Consider the following 21,157-nt stretch of genomic DNA (forward strand, 5'->3'; position numbering starts at 1 on the left):
CAGCCAATATCTGCTGTGGTCTCTCTTCTCCTCCCCTTCAAGGGGCACCTTGTTTTATTTTTGTATCTGCTTGAGTCTTGGGAAGATTCTGGGATGGAGGAGAGGGGGTTACCCTTTGCCAGTTGATAGCCAGTGATAGATCACTAAATCTACATTTCTCATTTTAGTCAATCTCGGTTGAGGTTGAGAAGTTCACAGCCTGGATAGAGTAACTTATATGAGAGTTTAACATGGACCTTCTGATGCATTTATCTAATTTTTCAATAAAAACTCGGGAGTTAGATATGAGGTAAAAACCTGAAGGGGGTAAGAGAAGCAGCAGAGAAGTGATCGCCATTCTCTTCTGTCCCTTCATTCAAAAGAGCCAAGAAGCTCTTTAAGCCCCACCCTACTACTTCCTGTCTCTCTATCTGTCTTCAGTCCTCCCAGACCTCTATGGTTAATTTTTGTCTGCTAGTAGCTAGCTTGGCCCTCTGATTCAAAGAAAACTTTATTGTCAGAATGCAATCGAAACGTCGCACAACAACCTTCAGTGTTTCTGCTTTTCTTTTTAGTGTCTACACATGGTGGTGAGAGGCTGGGGTCTCAGTGTGTGAATGCACCTTTGGAAGGTGAGTGGCTCAGGAACATCGGGTTTAAAAGCAGAGCCTGATGCTTGGGAAGAGGATAACAGAAGCCTTAAAAGCAAACACAATTGTGGGCTGGAGAGAGGAGTTAGCAGTGAGTATGATGATTGGTCTTACAGAGGACCCAAGTTTGAGGACTCAGGATTGATGCCCAGTGCTCACATCAGGTGGCTTACAAATATCTGTAATTCCAGTTCCCTCTTTGGTGCCCTCTTCTGGCCTCTGCTGGTACCTTCAGGAATCTGTACCCATAGATTCATGCAGGTACACACATATACACATAAATTTAAAAAAAAATTATAAATAAAACCAAACTTATTAGAGTTGAAAAAAGAAGCCCAGGTTATTGCTGATATACAAAACTGTCTCAAGGCAGTCATAATGACTGATGTCTGCAGGTATCCCACAGTTGAAAAGACTTCTGTTAGCACGGCTCCTGTTTATTCTCCTCAGCAATCTGGTAGAACGGACATTATTGTTCCATAGGATCTAGATGAGGAGATGAAGGCCCAAGGACTGGGTGGCTTCCCAGGGGCACACAGCCAGAAGTGGCTGCAGCTGAGCTTGAGAAGTGTTGAAGTAAATGGGACCTCCAAGTCTTCCTGACACAGCCCTGTGTTCCTTTCATATTGTGCCCATCCTTGCATGAAGGTCAGCATTGGGGTAGGAGTCATCTGGGCACTTCTAGGAACTTCCTTGCTAAGGAAGAGGAAGAAAATGGGAACTACCCTGTGGTTAGCTGGAACTTATCGATGAGGGAGTTAACCTGATCTTTAAAATGAACCAGCTTGTCTTAGAGTTTCTATTTCTGGGATGAGACACCATGACCAAACAGCAAACTGGGGAGGAAATGGTTTATTCAGCTTATGCTTCCACATCACAGTTCATCACCAAAGGAAGTCAGGACAGACACTCAAACAAGGCAGGATCCTGGAGTCTGGAGCTGATGAAGAGACCCATGAAGGGGTGCTGCTCACTGGCTTGTTACCTATGGCTTGCTCAACCTGTTTTCTTATAGAACCCAGGACTTCCAGCCCAGGGATGGAACTATCTACAATGGACTGGGTCCTCCCAAATTATGGTGGTTTGAAGGAAAATGATCCCCAAAGAGAGTGACACTATTGGGAGGCGTGGCTTGTTGGAGTAGGTGTGGCTTTGTTGGAGGAAGTGTGCCACTATAGAAGCAAGTTTGAGGTCTTATATATGCTCAAGCCACACCCACTGAGACAGACCACTTCCTGTTGCCTGTGAGTCAAGATGTAAGAACTCTTAGCTCCTTCTCTAGCACCATGTCTGCCTGCATGCTGTCTTGCTTCCCGCCATGATGATAATGAACTAAACCTCGGAACCTTAAGCGAGTCACTGCAATTAAATGTTTTCTTTTATATGAATTGCAGTGTTCATGGTGTCTCCTCACAGCAATAGAAAACCTAACTAAGACACTGGTGAAGAAAATGCTTTAGAGTCGAATCTCATGAAGTTATTTTCTCAATTGAGGTTTCCTCTTTTCAGATGACTCTAGTTTGTACATCAAGTTCACATAAGGCTAACCAGGACACACACCCAGGAGATAAGTTCTCCTGCCTGGCCTCTCTACATAGGCTGAAGGAGCTTCTATCTCCCCTGAAGAGTCCAGTCTTGAAAGTTGCAGGTGGAGCATGGTGGTCCTTGGGTGTGTTTTCTGGACCAGCATCATCAGCATCACCTGGGAATCTGTTGAAAATGAAACTTATTGGGTTCTTTCTACTGAGCCGAATGGTCCCTGGCTAGGGCTAGAAGTTTGTTTTGTTAGATCTAATGATAATGTTGGATTTAATGATAAGGTTTAAAAGTTCACTGGACACAGAGCCCCAGGGTGAACACCGGATTCTTACTTAGGCTCAGCAGAGATCTGGGGAGCTGAGGGCTTGGCCCAGTACAGCACATTCAGCCTCAGGAGGGCTTTGTCCCTGTTGAGCACCAGGTCACAGAAGCCCCTCGGCCATGCTTCACAAAGGTCACCAGAGTGCAAAGTTGAAGTGTCACGTCCCTGCTCAGCTACAGCAGCCCACCCTAATCTGCCTGTAAGACCGGACCCCAAAGCTCTCCCCTTTCTAGACTCATGGCTAAGAAGTCTTCTCTGCACCGTTTGTTTCCTTATCCCCAAAGCCAAGGTCTGGCCACTCATCAGCCGAGTATGCTAGTCTGATCATTTATGGTCAGAAACAACACACCTGTTTCAAGAGCAGTTGGGATTCCCAGGAGCTGCAGTCATATGCAAATATAGGTCACCCAGGATGTTTAGAAGACGGTTCAGACAAATGTTGGCTATGGTAGAAAAAGTTCGATCAGAGCATGCCTGAAGAAGGCTTTGTATTGAACCAAATACATCAGTTATTTTCCTTGTTGCCATGGCAAAAGCATCCAACAGGAAGAAGGGTTTATTTTAGCTTACAGTGCTAAGGGATACAATGTATCATAGTGCTGAAAGCAAGGTGATGGGAGTGAGAGGCTGCCTGATCATATTGTATCAGTAGTCGGAAAGCAGAGAGACATGAATGTCAGGGCTTGGCAACTTTTCCCTTTTTATGGAGGCCAGGGATTGGTACCTGCTTCCCAACCTCAATTAACCCAGTCATCCCTCACTACATACCCAGAGCTTTATCTCCAAGGTGGTTCTAGTTCCTGTCAAGTCAACCATCAAATGATCACACCAACTCTGTGTTTTTCTCTTATCTTTCTGTATCTACATCTCTCTTGTCTTTTTCCCTTACTGTCTCATTTGTCTCTCTGCTTCTGTCTCTCCTGTCTCTCTGTCTCCCTTTCTTGTCATTCTCTGTCTTTCCTATCTCTTTCTATCTGTTTCTATGTGTGTCTGTCTGTTTCTCTCTCTCTCTCTCTCTCTCTCTCTCTCTCTCTCTCTCTCTCTTTCACACACACACACACACACACACACACACATACACACACAGAGAGAGAGAATCAAAGGCAGACAATAGTATTTAATGTTGTAAATATAAAAACCTTAGACTCAAAGACAGTATTAGTGTTTTAGTAATAGTAGATAGTATTTAGCTGCTTGTGTAACAGCCCAGTCAGAGGTTAGCTGCCCACTCGGTAGAATCTGCTTTACCTTGAGAGTCTAGCACTGCCTCTATCACCAGCACCACTGCTGGGAACCTACAGATTCACCCGTTCTCCTCTCACAACAAGAGGCTCAGTACACAGGATGAGTTTTGGCTGTCATGTCACTAAGCAGAAATGTAGGCACCGACATAGGCACCGAGGTCACTTAAGAAATAGCCACGAGACAAGTCTTCCATTTGCAGTGTCAAGCCCCAGCTTCCCACATTTGAACGCTTACAGGTAGGGCAGGGTGTGTGTGTAACAGAGGTGGTGGTGATCACATTGCTTTCTAATTCTAAAGATTATAATTCTATCTAATCTTACCAATTCCTTCTTCAGATCAGACTCACAAATGAACACTATTCGGTGGTATATTCTTTGGATAGGAATAACTGGTGCATTAATGATAGTCCCATGGATCGGGAAGGAGGCAAGAATGCTCGCTCCCACTAGGGAGCTGCAGCATTATCTTTTACGTGAAGGCAGGACAATAAGAAGAGGGGTGCTGAAGGAGAAGCAGAGCCCCCCCCCCCCCGGCCACTTCCACCCCTCCATTCTCACACATCCTAAGGTCACACTTGTAGGCAAAGGCTGGCTATGCACTTTCCACACACCATCCGAGGGATGGAACAGAACAGAAAATGGAGAAACCAAGTTCCTATTCCCCATCACACAGAGAAGCCATTCAGTGTTGTGGGAAAGGGGACGTGTCAGATCCTGCTTTTGTCTGCTCTCCTCCAAACAGTAAGAGCTTGTCTCTTGGTGTCTCTACCGCAAGGTTACTATGTTGTGGCCGTGGTTAAGAAATCAGACGTTGGCATCACCTGGAACTCTCTTCGAGGCAAGAAGTCCTGCCACACAGCAGTTGGCACTTCTGCTGGCTGGACCGTCCCCTTGGGTTTAATATACAACCAAACGGGGTCCTGCAAATTTGGTAAGTGTGTTCTCCAGGGGAAGTGGTGCCTTCCTTGAGCTTGTACCTGAGTTGGGGGGAATTCAGTTCAGTGGAAGGCAAGGAATGTCCTAGGTAGGTATTTGGGCCAAGGGCCTGACAGACAGACGGTGAGCCCTACCTTTCCCTTCTTTACAGCCACCTGCCCTCAGGGCTATTCACTCACATCAAAACAAATGCGTGTGGAGAAAGGGGAGGAGTGAAAACGCCCCAGCACCCCAGCTTGGTTTTTCTCTGGCTCCTGCAAGAGCCCATCCCTCCTAATCTGGTTAAGAAAGAGTTGGGTTGCAAAAGGCAGTTCTTTCCCTGGTCTAAGCCCAATCTCTAAGCATTCACATCCAAGTGCGGCTCAATCGTCATGAGATGAATTACTGGGTTCTTGATATGCACTGGATAAAATGATGGATGCTACTGCAATAGGGTCTAAAGGGTGATAACTCCTAAACACAGATTTCCCCTTGACCTACACACACGCACACACACACACACACACTCACGCACACACATACACACATACGCACACATGCACACATGCACGCACGGTTTCATGAAGTTCTGCTTGGCCTCAAACTCATCACATAGCTGAGGCTGACCTTGAACTCCCCATCCTCCTGCCTCCCAACAGCTGGGATTACAGGCATGTACCACCACATCCAGCTCAAACATTTGTCTAGTGGACTGTCTATTGCCATATCTCTTTAGGAACTCAAAGGCACATTAAACTCACCCTGTCCAAAACTGAGTTCTCTTGTCCTACTCTGGCAATGTCCCAGAACTGCCTAACATAGTGGAGGACTCTGGAGTCCTCCTTGCCCAGCAATGTCAGTTTCTCCTCCTCCCAGCAATGTCAGTTTCCCCTCCTCCCACCCGTCTCTTGTTACTTTACCCTCATCTCTCCTGGCCCACTTCAGCAGCCTGCCACCTGAGCTGCGCATCAGCTCTTGATCCCATCCTTCTCCCGGTCAGTTAGACTTCTGCAGAGTGTGGATCAGACTGTGTGCCAATGCACTGAGCCCAGCATTGTGCAAAAACTTCAGAGCCTCCTCATTTCTCTAGGGAGAAAGAACAGTAGCCACACAGTAAGATCCCCTGGGGTCTTGACCAAAGCAAGCCCCTACCCCACTCCCCTCTCTTGATGGTCTACTTGAATGGCCTCCATTAAGATTTTCGTGCTATGACTGGACTCAGCTTCTCCACAGCCTTTTCAGGGGCCACTCCCTTGTCTGTAGGCTTCTACTCTCACCCCATCTCTTGGGGACAACCTACTCACCCCTCATCTCTTGTCTTGACTCCCAGGTCTATTGAGGGTCCTTCTGTCTCCAGTTTCATGGAGTCATAATCCTTCTTCCTAGAGCAAGAGGGGATATGCAGATCCATGGGTGCGGTTGCTTGAGTCCTGACAGGTACCCGTAGGTATTAGGGTGTAAGAAGGAGGGGCCCATGCTCAGTGTCCTCAGTGTAGTTCCCTGGAATCCAGTGCTAGGCCTGGAAGCCATGATTTTCTATTCCTTTCCTGACTTGAAGTCACAACGACAAACTTTGTAAGGGAAGACCAAGACAGCAGAGATCAGAAAACACGGGTGTAAGTTAAACACCCCCCCCATTTCCACTCTGTTAGGTCTAAATTATCTATCCGTCCCTCACAGTCTGGTCCATCTCCAGCCAGTCCCTTTACGTTGTCTGTCTGCAATCTTTTCTTTTATTCTATAATGTTCTTGTTCCTTTTTAAAAAAATTAGTTTTGCATGTATGATGTATGCATGTATTCATGTAGGTGTGGATATGTACATGTGCAGGCACACATGTGTGCATATGTGCATGGATATTTTGCATGTATGGTGTATGCATGTGTTCGTGTGGGTGTGGATGTGTGCACATATGTATGGCTGTTTTGCATGTATGATATATGTCTGTACACCAGGGTGTGGATATGTGTGCATATGTGTGCACATGTGTATGGATGCTAGAGGAGGATGTTGGATATCTTCTTCCATTGATCTCAATACTACCATTTTTGGTTTGAGTTCCTCTGTGTAGCCCTGGTAGTCCTGGAACTTGCTATGTTGACTATGGAGACAAAGTCAGAGATCCAACTGTCTCTGCCTCTTAACTGCTGGCATTAAAGGCCTCTTGTTGTCAGAGGCTGCTTGTTCATTCCTGGCCACCCAAGCCCGAAATAACCGCACAGAAATTGTATTAATTAAAACACTGCTTGGCCAGTTAGCTTAAGCATATTGCTAGCTAGCTCTTACATTTTAAATTAACCAATTTCTATTATTTTATATTTTACCCTGAGGCTTGTGGTTTACTGGTACCAGCGTGCAGGCATCTTTCTTCTCTGGTTATTACTTGACTTCTCCCTGACTCTGTCCACTCTCTTTATATATCTTTTCCAGCCTGGCTATATTCTGTTAAGCCCTTGGCCAAAAGCAGCTTCTTTATTAACAAATGGCAATAAAATATATTTATAGCACACAGAAAGTAATTTCACATTACCTCCCCTTTTCTGTCTAAATAAAAAGGAAGTTTTTAACTTTAACATAGCAAGATTACATACAACAAAAGTTATCAAACAATAATTATGGTTACAATATTTATATCTACTTTATCTTTTATCATAACTAGGGAAAACTATAATTATAACTATCTATTCTTCAATTCTATCAAAGACTCCAGAAGGATATAATTTTACGTAAGTAAACAGGAAGTCCATTGTAAGCAACTTCCAAAACTCTAGGATTGACAGAGACATCTTGCTGCCTGGAAAGTCACCCAAAAAGTTCTTATGTAACACTGGGGCACCCATCTTCAACCTACAGGCCCATAGTATCTGGCAGACTTTTCCAGCTTGTGTTACGGGCAGTGTTGGGGACAAGCCCTGGGCCTTTCTCGCGATCACTGAAGAGCTGTTCTGGTTGTCCTTCTTCACAGATGAGTTCTTCAGTCGCAGCTGTGCCCCAGGGTCTAAGCCAGACTCCAGTCTCTGTGCTCTGTGTGTTGGTGGTGACAACCCAGCCCACATGTGTGCTGCCAACAGCCATGAGGGATACCATGGCTCCAGCGGAGCTCTCAGGTTGGTATCTGTGCTCTTTTTTTCTCTTGGCCTCGCCCCATCGACCCCCTCATCCCCTTATCCTTTTCATCATTCCAGTCCCTGAGTGTCAGTTTAAAAGGAGCCTGATCTGGAGAACAGAGTTACTGCAATTCCAGTTGTTTTATGGTCTGATATTCAGCCAGGTTCTGTTGTAGGAGGCCGCTTGTTTGTTCCCTGACTGCCCAGCAGCTTAGCAACAAAATAACAACTTTAAAAATTGTATTAATTAAATAACTGCTTGGCCCATTAGCTCTAACTTCTTATTGGCTAACTCTTACATCTTAATTTAACCCATTTCTAGCAATCTGTGTATCACCCTGAGGCTGTGACTTACCTGGTAAAGTTCTGACATCTGTCTCTGGTGGGGCTACATGACTTCTTCCTGACTCCGCCTCCTTCCTCCCAGCATTCAGTTTAGGTTGCCCCTCCCCACCTAGCTCTATCCTGCCCTATCAACAGGTCAAGGCAGTTTCTTTATTCACCGATGGTATTCACAGCATACAGAGGGGAATCCCACATCAAGGTTCTAGAGAGAGTAATCCCTTGGCCCAGCAGCCTGAGGGCACTTCAGGGACCTGGGCAGGGCAGGATTGGGGGTGCAGAGTATACTTTCCCTCCTTTCTTCTGTGTGACTGTAGATGAGCCATGGGCTCTATTAGAGTTCAGCTGTCAATCACAGGAGAGACCCAGACACCTGCTTTCTACATTCAGTTGCTTGAATATCTTTTATAATAGATCTGTCTAGGCTCCTCCAACCATTTAAGAAAAGGTGCTGTTTTAGGTAGAGGCATCTTGTCTACCCCATTCCCCAGTGGAGAACCAGGACAGTAAGCACACAAGCAAGCAGGATTCTTCTCAACGGCACATGCAGTAGAGGGACCAGTGGAGACAATGTTAGGGAGCTTTCCATCCTTGTAACAAAATGCCTGAGACTCTCAGCTTGTAAGGAGAAAAAGTTCATTTTGTCTCATGGTCTTAGAGCTTCTAGTCCGTGACCCAGTAGAATCAGCATGGTCCAACCATTCCTTTCAAAGGCATGCCCCAGTGACCTCAGGATTTCTCACAAGGCCCCAGCTCCTCTTGGTTTCACCTCTAAAACCATCTCCTCAGAACCATGCTATTTGAGTTTAAACTTTATTTTAATTTTGATATGTGTATGCATGTCCATATCTGTGCGTGTGTCTGTGTCTATTTCTGTGTGACTGTGTCTATGTGTCTGTGTGAATCTATGATCATGTATATACAGATGCCTAAAGATGCCAGCAGAGGGCATCAGAGAGCCTGGAGTTGGAGCTATGGGCGATTGCCAGCTGCCCCACATGCGTGTTGGGAATTGAACGCTGGTTCTCTGGAAGAGCAGTAAGTGCTCTTAACCACTGAACCTTCTCCCCAGCTTCTGGATCCAAGCCTTGTCATGTACTTTGGAAGATGGTCAAGATCCTCACACAGTAGGGATTGATGTGGCAGTGACCAGGACAGGGGACAGCTTTAGAAAAGTACATGGAGAAGGCGTTTGAGAGCAGAGGGATCAGGAGAGCAGAGAACCTAATAATGAGAGGAATTCAGCCTGAGAGAATCTGTAGCAAGAGTCATCCAGAAGTAAGCCAACAAGACTTACGAGGGCATGGGTGGTACTAACCACACCACAGTGAGGACAGCAATAGAGGTCTGCAGACTGGAGTGTGGAGAAGGAGGGCTCTGGGTTGTGACCTGCTGGGTCAGCGTCTAGTGGCCATGTCTGTTGAACCCAGTAAACCTCGCTGAGCAGGCAGACTGAGTTCTAAGCATGATGAGCCAAGCTAGATGTGTTCTGATGGCGGGGCGGGGGTGCTGGTCGAGTAAAAGCTGTGTAGGTGGCGTGTGGTGGACTAGAAAATGCTCCCGTCCCCATATACACCAGGAGAGTACCCTGCCCTCCAAACTGTTCCCTCTCTTATCAGTCATGCACTAGTGACAGCAATATCTGCTGAATGTTAAATCCAAGCCAAACTAGCTTGAAACTGTTTATATTGTAAGGTATATTGTATTAGGTTTGACCCAACATCAATACTGTTTCAAAGAAAAATTTGATTATCTGTGTGTGTGTGTGTGTGTGTGTGTGTGTGAGAGAGAGAGAGAGAGAGAGAGAGAGAGAGAGAGAGAGAGAGAGAGAGAGAGACTTGTGCACGATAGTGTACATGTGAAGATGAAGACAACTTGAAGCAGTTGGCTCTCTCTTTCTACTATGTGGGCTCCAGAGATCAAACTCAGATTGCCAAGCTTGGTGGCATGAGTCTTTTTTTCCAAAATAAGACAGAACCTTACTATGCAGCTCAGACTGGCCTGAAAATTATCAGGAGCACACAGAGAACCATCTTAGCTCCGAATATCTCATTCACTATTGCCATCTCACTCCCCCAGCCTCATTCATCCCAGTACACTCCAATTCTGGGAGTACTTCCTGTTCTCACGCCCGCAGCCACATCCTGTTTTCCTATAGTCCACCCACACACATTTAATGACCAGTCATGGTCATTGTCCTTCTGCCCTCAGTGCCTGTCCCTCCTTCTGGCTAAACTATGAGATTGGTGGACTGAGGCCTCCAGCTGTCTGGCTTCCTTTACAAGCAATGAGGACCAAATTCAAAAGATGCATGCTTCTGGGTTCCTACTGCTTCCTAGGAGACGAAGCAATTAGAAGAGGAAGCCCACAAAGCCTCAGTACTGGATCAGCTTCAGGGCAGCGTCTGCCAGCACCGGTACCCTGGGATGCTGTCTCCCAGTCTTCATTCCGAACACTTGTCCTCTCTTGGCAGAGCCCAGTCCTGCACCCGTAGAGACAGCCTCTCCTGCCCATCCTAAGGGTACCACCCCACCAATTCTGTTTCTCCTGCATCAGCACATTCTCTCTTCCTACGTACTGTGCCATAACCAACGAACCATCAGGGTCCCACACTTTCTTGTTTACTAGGTCATTCCCAGCAGCTTGTAAACATGCTGTTACTTTTTCCATCAAACAAAAGATGGATTCAAGCAACCATGTATTCTTCACTCTTTGCAACAACAACAACAAAAATACTTGAAGTTAAGTATCCTTGCTCACTCTGTTTTCTCCTTTCAGTTTCTTCAGAACCCAGTTTAAGAATCTGTTCAGGGAGTGGGGAAGATGGTTCAGCTGGCAAACCACTTACCTTGGGTTTGATTCCCAGCACCCATATGGCAGCTCACAAACTTGTGTAATGCCAGTTCCTGGAGGATCTGACGCCCTCTTCTGGTCTCCATGGGCACTGCATGCATGCTGTGTACAGCGTTTTATGCAGGCAAAACACTCATACAAATAAAATAACAAAAACCAGAGAAGGCATTTAAATGGTAATGAAACAGTTCTGAATCAAAGAAAGATTAAAATTTCATGAGAACAAGTATAACTGTGGCAGATGCTTGTTGAGGTCACAGGTGGGGCTGGAATCAGAGTACCTGGTGAGGACCTGTGCCCCTGGGAGACCCAGCTTCCTCCAGCTAGATAGTAGAAGAGGAAACAGTTGGCAGGTCTTGCAGAGGACCACATGGAAAAAGCCACCACATGATTCCTGTGTTTTCTCCGGGTAGCAGGAGGCACAGTGTATATATTCTGGGAGGAACTGGAAAGGCATAGATTAGTGGGAGGTGAGAAAACCACAAAGTGAGTGAGTGGCGGTCTGACGATGTGGTTCTCAGAGTGACCATGACTCAGACTTGGGGGTGGGGGTGGGGCTTGGGAAAGCAGATTTCATGTCACAATGTCCACACTCTCCCATTCACCCATCAGGCTAGTAGGGCTCAAGTACCTGCACCAAGTTTTCAAGATGCTGGTGCTCAGGTACTTGCACTGAGTTTTCAGGATGCTGATGCTCAGGTACCTGAACTGGTTTCCAGGATGCTGATGCTCAGGTACCTGAACTGGTTTCCAGGATGCTGATGCTCAGGTACCTGAACTGGTTTCCAGGATGCTGATGCTCAGGTACCAGCACTGGGTTTCCAGGATCTGATGCTCAGGTACCTGCACTGGGTTTCCAGGATGCTGGTGCTCAGGTACCTGAACTGGTTTCCAAGATGCTGATGCGCAGGTACCTGCACTGGGTTTCTAGGATGCTGATGCTCAGGTACTTGCACTAGGTTTCCAACATGCTGGTGTGATGCTGATGAGCCTTAGCCTTTGGCTCTGAGGACCACTGATCTGGAGTAGAGATTAGAGACCTGGAGTGTACCTTTGAGATTAAAGAGCAGGCGGTCTTGCTCGGTCTGCCTTGCCTACTGATCTCAGTCAGGTGACCATGCCCATTCAGGAATGGAATTCTGAAGGAAGAGCTCACGAAGAAAAGAAGTAAGGTGGGAGTTTCCATGAGTCTGAATGGGCACAACTGACCCCAGTTAGAGTCACCTGAATTCAAGAGAGAAAGAAGCCTGGGGAGGAACTGGTGATAGTGTCTCACAGTGCTGACAAATTCCTAAGAGAACATCTTCAAGGAATTTTGGCCCATGGTTTCCATCCATGGTCAACTTCTTCCACTGAAAAGGCCTGAAGTGACATGGAGCATCATGATGGAAGAGTGGAGGGAACAAATGGCTCCCTCAGAATGGCCAGGAGGAAGCTAGTGTGGGATAAGATGGGAGAGACAAGATACGCCCTTCAAAGGTGTGACCCCCAACCTCCTAAAGTTCCTACCAATTGACACCAATTAAGGACTCAGGCTTCACCACACAAGCCTGGGGGTAACATTTCATATTCAAATCCTAACAGTGTCCCCGATAATCACTAGACATTACCATCAAGCTGATACCACAGAATTCATTTCCTGACATTTTTTGTACATGGGTTCACATTTCCCCATGGGATTAAGGATCAGTCCTGTCTAGAGATGTATGTCACTGTTATCAGTTGAGTGACACAAGAGTGCAATATGACTCCTCCGCAGCTATGGTTCCACACTGATTGTAGTGTCTTGTGGTGCTGTATCTCCCTACATGCCTCTGTTAATGGGAGAACACAGTGGTGAGAATTTAAACCAAGGACCTGAATGGTGGTTTTTACAAATGCAAGTCGTTGAGCAGTTCTATCTTCCCATTGCTTTTGTCATCTGCCACCCAAGAGCCCTGCAGTGGCTAGAGTTGCTTGTGTGGGAGTTGGGGAACCTGGAGAAGGAGTGCGACTCCCCCTTGGCAGCTCCCTTTCATTTCTGTTGATCCTCTTTGCTGACCTGGCCCTTGTTGTGCAGGTGTCTGGTTGAGAAGGGGGACGTGGCCTTCATGAAGCACCCCACAGTTCTACAGAACACTGATGGTAGGTGCCCGCACTGGGCTTTCCTTCTGTGGAGTCTTCCTGGCAGGGTGGTTCCCCAAGACACAACTGGGGAAGTTTAATAGCTAAACCTAGCAGGCCCCAGTGAATGGGTCCTAGCATTTTAAATTAATCTCGCGTTTTAACTTTCTTCCAATCTGTTCAGGCTTGATGAGGCTAATTATCACCCTGGTCTTGACCACAGATGAAAACACACACAAAGCCATGGGCCGTGGGAGCATGTCTGACTCTCTGATGGACAGACATTCTTTTGATATTCCAGATCAAAGTTCTGGACCAAAGCTGTAAGCTATAGCTGACCCACCTTTTTCTCCCTAGGGAAGAACCCTGAGTCTTGGGCTAAGGGCCTGAAACAGGAAGACTTTGAGCTGCTGTGTCTTGATGGCACCAGGAAGCCTGTGACCGAGGCTCAGAGCTGCCACCTGGCCATAGTGCCAAACCATGCTGTGTTCTCCAGGAAAGATAAGGTCGACTTTGCTCGCAGAATACTCTTCAATCAACAGGTATGGGCACCGGTGCCTACTTCCTATGACGCAGTGCTAGTTCCCAGAGCTGTGCTGACACCATGCACCCATACCCAGCCCAACTCATACTCTTTCTCCATGAGGAGAGAGCCCTGGGCCTCCTTGTCCTGCCTCTGGTTGTATCTGATGCCCATTTATTCTGTAGCTCTCTAAGGAGCTAAGAGAGCAGCCTGGGATTCATTGCCCTTAGTAAACACACAGAATCTCGTAGTCCCCTTCAATTTTCCATGAGATTCAATCCCTTCTCTCTTCGGGTCCCCATTGGCTCACTGACTGAGTTAAGCATAGATAAAGCGAAACAGTGGCTTCTCTAGCTAACTTGTGGGTCAATCTGAATTTGTCTCCATAACCTGGATAAGCTGGGCATCGTCTGAAGTTAAAGAGCCAAACATCTAGACACTTTCTGACCTTACTGGGAGCTGACAGGATCTGATCTTTTGGAGTAGGAGATACCTAACCTAAGCAGTCTAAAGAAAAACCTATAGTCTTCTCTGCCTGTTGAGGAGACACTACATTCTTGGAGGTTCCCCAAAGGAGAAATCCATATTTTATCATATTTCCCCCTTCACATCCTTGTTAAAGGATAGTGGCCCGGTACCCCAGTTTGCTTCTCTTTGCTGGGCTAAGACCACACTAAAAGCAACTTTGGCACAGAAAGGGTTTATTTGACTTACGGGTTATAGTCCATCACTGAGGAAGCCATGTAGGAGCTGGAGGCAGGAACCGAAGTGGAGACCATGGAGGAACAGTACTTACCATCTTGTTTCAGGCTCACATTCAGCTAGCTTTTCTGTATTGTCCAAACCTACCTGCTGAGAAATGGTACCACTTGCAGTTAACTGGGCCTTCCTATATCAACTATGAAAAAAAAAAGCCCCATCGATGTGCCTATGGTCAATCTGACAGAGGCTTTGGTTAACTGAGAAACCCTCTGCCTAGCCGTGTCAGATTGACAACCAAAATTAACCCTCACACCCAGGAAAAACACTAAGGTAAGTATCTTGACTGTGGAATCTGCAGGGGAAAGTCTCCCAGAAGACAAGCTGCCATGTTAGCTACAAGGAACGTAAACTAAGGCAGGCAGGTAGGATGGAAATATGGAACTGGCTGAACTCCAGAGAACAGAAGGGGCAAAGCGGCAAGAGTCCATCTCAGGCAGTGGACGGACCTGGGAGGGCGATCCAGACATCTGGGGAAGCACCTGGCACAGACTAGCTAAGTAGTGACGTATGGCCAGCTTTCTAATTACATGCCTTTACATACATCATTGCACAGGTGATATTACTGTCTCCATTCACAAATGAGCAGACTGAGGTTGACTCAGCTGAGCGAAGAATTCCCCTAAGTTCGCATAGCAAGGCAGAGATGAAGCCAGGATGCCAACCCACGGACCATACTTTCTGTTAGCTACAGTATTTCCTAAACTGTTGTTGTGTCCTGGGGTTCTCCAAGGGCTGGAGCTGAACAGTGCCGAAGTCTTTGGTCTACTAGACAGAGTTGACACCTCTCTGTTTTCTGGCACCCTCGGTCACTGTCTGTCTGTCTCAATTCAGGAGCTCTTTGGAAGAAATGGATTTGAAAAAATGATGTTCCAGATGTTTGACTCCTCAGCTAAGGATCTGCTGTTCAGTGATGACACAGAATGCTTGTCTAACCTTCAGAACAAGACAACGTACGAAACATACCTAGGACCACAGTACCTTACCCTGATGGACAACTTTAGACAGTGCCTGTCCTCTGGTAAGTAGAACGGACCACCAAGCAGAAATAACACAAGGTTCAAAGTCAGTATGTTTATATCAAGAACTCAGACGTGTCAAGTTCTCAGCTGGCACGGACAAGTGCGTGGAGAAGTGGAAACTTTCTCCTGGCCTTGCAGAGGATTCCGTTACCACTGAGTCGATTTAGCTAGACAAGAGGGAAAGGCACAGTCTATGAAATGCTAAATTGTCTGAAGGAGGCGAGAAGTGTTCCAGAACTTGAGAGCATTTGGTAACGAAGGTCTTCTCATGTGTGTTTGCACTATTGCTGTCAACTGGGGGCTTGGGAAAAGACACAAGCTGTATATACCACGGGACTGACGGAAGGACTGATGGTAGACTGATTGCTGAATGTTTTATATTAAATGCACAAAATTATTAAAAACAAATACAGCATGGTTAGCACTAAAGGAATCTTGGTATACATATTTTAGATGGAATAGCTGTCTAAAAAGAAAGAAACTGGGAAAATAAAATTAAAACTCAGAGAATAAAATTATTGGGCATAAGCCTGAATTTTTGTATCATTATATTGTGTGCTAGAGATACTGAAAGTGGGAAGAAAGGGCAGTACAGAGAGTGTCTGTGAGGGTCTTAAATCTTCTCAGTTAACCATGACTTACTTTTATGTAAGTGGGACAGAAGAGTTCCCGACATGGTTTCAAGAACTTTGCTCTTAAGAACACAGGACACTGGAGCAGAGAGGAGTGTGGGAATGATGGGGAATGATGCTCTTTTCTCTTGTGTTTCACTTCACAGAACTGCTCGACGCCTGCACGTTCCACAGACATTAACCCCGTTCAGCTGGGGTCTCACCGGATCAGGGGTCCTGATTCTCCATGTGGATGCGTGCTGACATCTTTATAACTCGATATCATAATTGGAGCGAAAGGAATTCAAACAAATAAAAATATCTTCCCAGAAAACTTCATTGAATGTTCTTAGATTTGGGACAAATAAGACTTTTTAGATTAAACCTGAGCTTCTAAGTTTAGCAGCTACTAAAATTTCTATCTTACGAGCTGGTGAGATGGCGCAGGGGGCAAAGGCAGCGACCTGAGTTTGAGCTCTGGGACCTGCACAGTGGAAGGAAATAGTGGACTCCAACCAGTTGTCCTCTGACCTCCGCACGGACAGAACGGCACGAGTGTGCCACCGTGCACCAACACACACAAATAAAGGAGTGTTAAAAATACACCTTTGGGGCGATGACCAGTGGGTTAGCATTTACTTTGGAAGCACGAGAACTTGAGTTTGGATCCCCAGCATCCACGTGAAAGCTGATTGTGGCTTCGTGTGTCTGTAATCTTGACACTACAAAGAGATAGGTGGAACCCAGGGCTTGTGGTCACCTGGTCTAGCGGAAACAGTGACATTCAGGTTCCTCAAGAGACCCTGTCTCAAAAAATCAAAGGGAAGAGTGGCAGAAAAAGACGCCTGGTGTCAAACTATAACCTCCACGTGTTCATACATGGGACTGTGCTTACGTGTAACATGCACGCACATGCACGCACACACACACACACACACACACGGGGGAATTTTAAAAATCATATACTTTTAAAAGAGCTCAACCTAACTAATTTGACTTATCTCCTCATACTCTGATTCTTTTACACAGGAGACAAATCATTCAGTTATAATTTGAACAACAAATCTGTCTGAATACCATCTAATCAGTGACGATAAGATCACACACACACACACACACACACACACACACACAACCATATCAGTGTGTTCAGCAGAGACAGCTTACATAATAACAAGAAAGGACAAGGAATGATCTTGTGTATTTTTAAAATGCGGTTTGGGGCTTTGGGAGAACCTCAGCTTGGATCCCCAGCACTCATGTAAAGGGCTAGGTAGAGTGTCTGGGAAAACAAAAACAGGATCATCCCTGGGGTTTCCTGGGTGACTAGGCTAGCTGAATGGGTGAGCTTCAGGTTCAGTGAGAGACCCTGTCTCAAAAAGTAAAGTGGAGAGCAATAGAAGCCAACACTAGACTTTGACCTCCGGTCTCCACACATTTGTATATACAGGCACATGCACCCCCCCGTATTCATACATAAAACATTATCTTTTGACATTTTAAATTAATGCCAAAGGCGATCAAAGTCTTAGTTACTGTTTCCTGAAAAATATTAAAATTATGGCAAACATTGTACCTGACTGCTTGTTCAGTCAACTTTCTAAAGTGTGATGCACCAGACACTTGCTTCTTTTCAGTTCTTATCAGAAATGTCACCATTTCTAGTTATTTCTACAACACCAGCTTGTGACACCCTCTTAGCAAGTGTGGAATTGGAGCTAAGATTATATGTCGCTAAAAGTCAGATTTCTCCAAGTGAGTGAAGGAGTGGCCGGAGCAGGACGCACCCGCTTCACAAACAACTGAAGAGCAGGAAAAGAATGCATGAAACAGCTCTTTGTGGTTGAACAATAACAGCAGGGAATTTGGAACCATGGAGGAAGGGAAACAAAGGCTGGGATGATGATGACCCGGCCTTCTGCCAGTCTGAAGTTTCCAGAAACAGAGATAGAAATCTGAGTCAATGTGATTGGCATCAAGTGCCAAACAGGATGGAACTTTGCAGGGGGACTGTTCATGGCCCACACTACAGTGTCCTTGATGAACCTGCACGAGTATAGACTGAAATTAAAACCCAACACAGTACAGGGGACTCACAACACATGTCACTGTAGCCCTGGGCAATCCAGCCTCTCTTCCAGCCTCGGTAGGCATCTGCACATACATGTGCTCACATACTTCACACACACACACACACACACACACACACACACACACACACACACACACACAAATGCATACACACACAGGAACATAGACACACACAGACATACATGCACACAAGACTAAAGGCAAAAGTCTACTGATAACAACTGTTTTGTTCAAAGACAGATTATTATTATTATCATTATTATTTCAGATAAGTTGATAAAGTTCATCAAACTGTTCTGTTATGTTCTTAGTGTTTGTAGACTGTGTAGTGATGCTCTGGCTTCCATTCTTGACACGAGGGATGTATTTCTCTCTTTGATCACTCTAGCTACAGCTGTGTGGATTTTACTCTGCATTGCCAGGAACAGACATTTGGTTTTATTAATTGTCACAATTCTTTCTCCATGTTCTATCTGATTTTTTATTGTGGCCCTTATGTTTTGCTTTCTGTGTACTTTTCATTTAATCTTCATTTTTGATTCTTTAAATTTATGATTTGTGCATATTAGTTACATGGAATAGAAGTTTTATGGTAACATTTTCACACATATATAATAAACTTGGGTTTTATCTATCCGCCCGCCACCCTCATTTACCTTTCTCCTCTTCTTCTCCATCCTTCCGTTTCTCTGATAAGTCCCTTCTGATTTTGTATTATTTTATTTTTGATAGATTCTACGCTTGAGAGAAAACATGTAGTATTTATCATTCTGAGCCTTGTTTATCACATTTTGCATCATGCTTTGCAGTTCCTCCAGCTTTCCCACAAGTATTATGTATTATGATTTCCTTTTTCTATGAAAACTCACTTTGTGTGTGAGAATGCATGTGCCCACATGTGCAGTGTGTGTGTTTATGTTTGCATGTCCATCTTTATTTTCCTTATTCATCTGTTCGCTGGCCATCTGGGCTAGCCCTTGACTTGGTCATTGTGGATCGTGCGTAGATAAACAGATGTACAAGCGTCTCTGTGCACTAACTTAGATTCCCTTGGGTATACAAGCAGGAATGGTACAGCTGGATCGTATGCTGCTTCTGATCTTAGTTTCGCACAATGGCTGGTATAAATGACTCCCCTGTCAATGACGTATAAAGAATTCTACCCACTCCCAACTCAGCTCTCTTCCCCTCTCTTAAATTATCTTCCCCCCTGTCATAGTCTCTTTTCTTGTTTTATAACCTACATAACTCCCATGAGTAAATAAATACACACACACACGTTCAAATACAGACAGTAGCTTTAAGAAATGTGTATGTGTGTTTTGCCAGCATGTATGTCTATGTACCACTTGCATGGGACCTGTGGATACCAAAAGAAGGCACTAGATCCCCTGGGAGTGGAGTTACAGATGGTTGTGAGCCACCATGTGGTTGCTGGGAATCGAACCTGGGTCCCCTGGAAGAGCACCCCGTGTTCTTAACTGCTGGGGAGTCATTTCTCCAGTCAATCTCTAGGAGTGTTTTGTATTCAAATTCATTTCCATCTTCTTGATTCAAAGCTGGCAGTTTTAACTTCATACATTATAGTGAAGATTCTGGGACCAGAAATTCACAAAATGGAGCTACAGTTTTGAGAGGCTACAGTCAAAGCCGTGTCTAGTCTAGAGAGTTGGAAGGAGATGGTGGCTCCAAGACAAAGTCCTCCAAGTGTTTTCCCAGCTGCAGAGCTCCAGTCCGCGGGTCTTTGTCTAGCCAGTTAGCTGCGAGATTTTCTTCTTCAACTCATTCTACTTTCAGAGCTGATGTATCCATGGAATGCTATGGGGTCCTCCCTTCCCCAGCCCGGAATTCAGTCTCCAGAGAGGCAGCAGGAAAGTTTTGGGTTATGCTGGCTAGTTTTATGTCAACTTGACACAAGCTAGTCATTTGGAAAAGGGAACCTAAGTTGGGGAAATCAGCTTGTGCACAAGCCTGTGGTACTTTTTCTTGACTTACGGTTGATGTGGGAGGCCCAGCTCATGGTTAGGGGTGCCACCTTTGAGCAGGTGGTCCTGGGTTCTGTAAGAAAGCAGGGTGAGCTAGCGATGAGGAGCAAGCCAATGAGCACCACTCTTCCATGGGCTTTGCTCCAGTTCCTGCCTTCATGCTGATGCCTTGAGTTCCTAGCCTGACCTCCTTTGATGATGGTCTGTGATGTGGAAGGGAAAGTGACGTAAACCCTTCTCTTCCCAAGTTGCTTTTAGTCATGGTGTCTTATCACAGCCATAGAAACCCTAACTCAGACAGGTTCAGATAGTTTCTGGGGCAGAGGACTTATTCTGGGTCCTGTGCCATCTCCCTGAAGCCTGTCCCAGAGGAAGCCACAGACACACCAATCCTTTATGCCAGGGGTTCTGGAAGATTCTTTTTCAGAGTTTTCCCAGCTACAAAATCTCCAGGTTGTTCGCCAAAGCTTTAGACACCATTGACTCTAATGACCTTCAATTTCTGTTACCATTCACTCCACCAGGAAATGCAGCCTTGCAGTCCTACAAAACGCAGAGCTGGGGCAAGATCTTGAGACTTTGGTCCAATTGGTGCTTTTTCCTGGCACTGGGAACTGCAGTCAAGGGTCTTCACTCCCTCCCAATCTCAGGATCTTGGCAAAAACAACAGAGATTTTTGCACATCGAGGTCCTAATGGGTCCTACTGAGGATTACTAAAATCTAAAGACTCTTGCCTCAGTCACACACACAGACACACACAGACACACAGACACACAGACACACAGACACATACACACACACAAACACACAGACACACACAGACACACACAGACACACACACACACACACACACACACACACACACACATCTTTGTCTACAGCTTCTATACGTTAATAGTCCCAGTTCAGAGAATCTTCTGAGACTTCTCCCTTCTTTCGTCCTGGAAGAGAAGAGTGGAAACGGAGGCTTGTTAATTTATCTTAGGTAGCTGCTAACCTGCGAGACTGGTAAGTTTTACTAAATTATACATACAGAGAAGTTATGTAGTGTACAAAAGGATGTATCCATGAGTCTCATTCCTGACAACCAAAAAGGATCAGGACATCCAATT

The 21,157-nt window shown here is 45.6% G+C and overlaps 1 protein-coding gene across 1 annotated transcript in view; it reads left to right on the forward strand.

Annotated features, from left to right (window-relative positions):
• The window catches only part of LOC142845661 (inhibitor of carbonic anhydrase), a 39,292-nt gene extending 22,990 nt beyond the window's left edge, over positions 1 to 16,302 (forward strand). Inside the window, exons 11-17 of the mRNA XM_075964834.1 lie at positions 555 to 611; positions 4,510 to 4,665; positions 7,614 to 7,755; positions 13,010 to 13,074; positions 13,411 to 13,595; positions 15,170 to 15,356; positions 16,136 to 16,302. Coding sequence (XP_075820949.1) covers positions 555 to 611; positions 4,510 to 4,665; positions 7,614 to 7,755; positions 13,010 to 13,074; positions 13,411 to 13,595; positions 15,170 to 15,356; positions 16,136 to 16,170 — 827 coding nt within the window. The 3' untranslated portion in view covers positions 16,171 to 16,302. The remainder of the gene's footprint in view (positions 1 to 554; positions 612 to 4,509; positions 4,666 to 7,613; positions 7,756 to 13,009; positions 13,075 to 13,410; positions 13,596 to 15,169; positions 15,357 to 16,135) is intronic.
• Positions 16,303 to 21,157: the final 4,855 nt, after the last annotated feature.

This window comes from Microtus pennsylvanicus, chromosome 3, assembly GCF_037038515.1.
Source record: "Microtus pennsylvanicus isolate mMicPen1 chromosome 3, mMicPen1.hap1, whole genome shotgun sequence".
NCBI classification, from domain to species: domain Eukaryota; kingdom Metazoa; phylum Chordata; class Mammalia; order Rodentia; family Cricetidae; genus Microtus; species Microtus pennsylvanicus.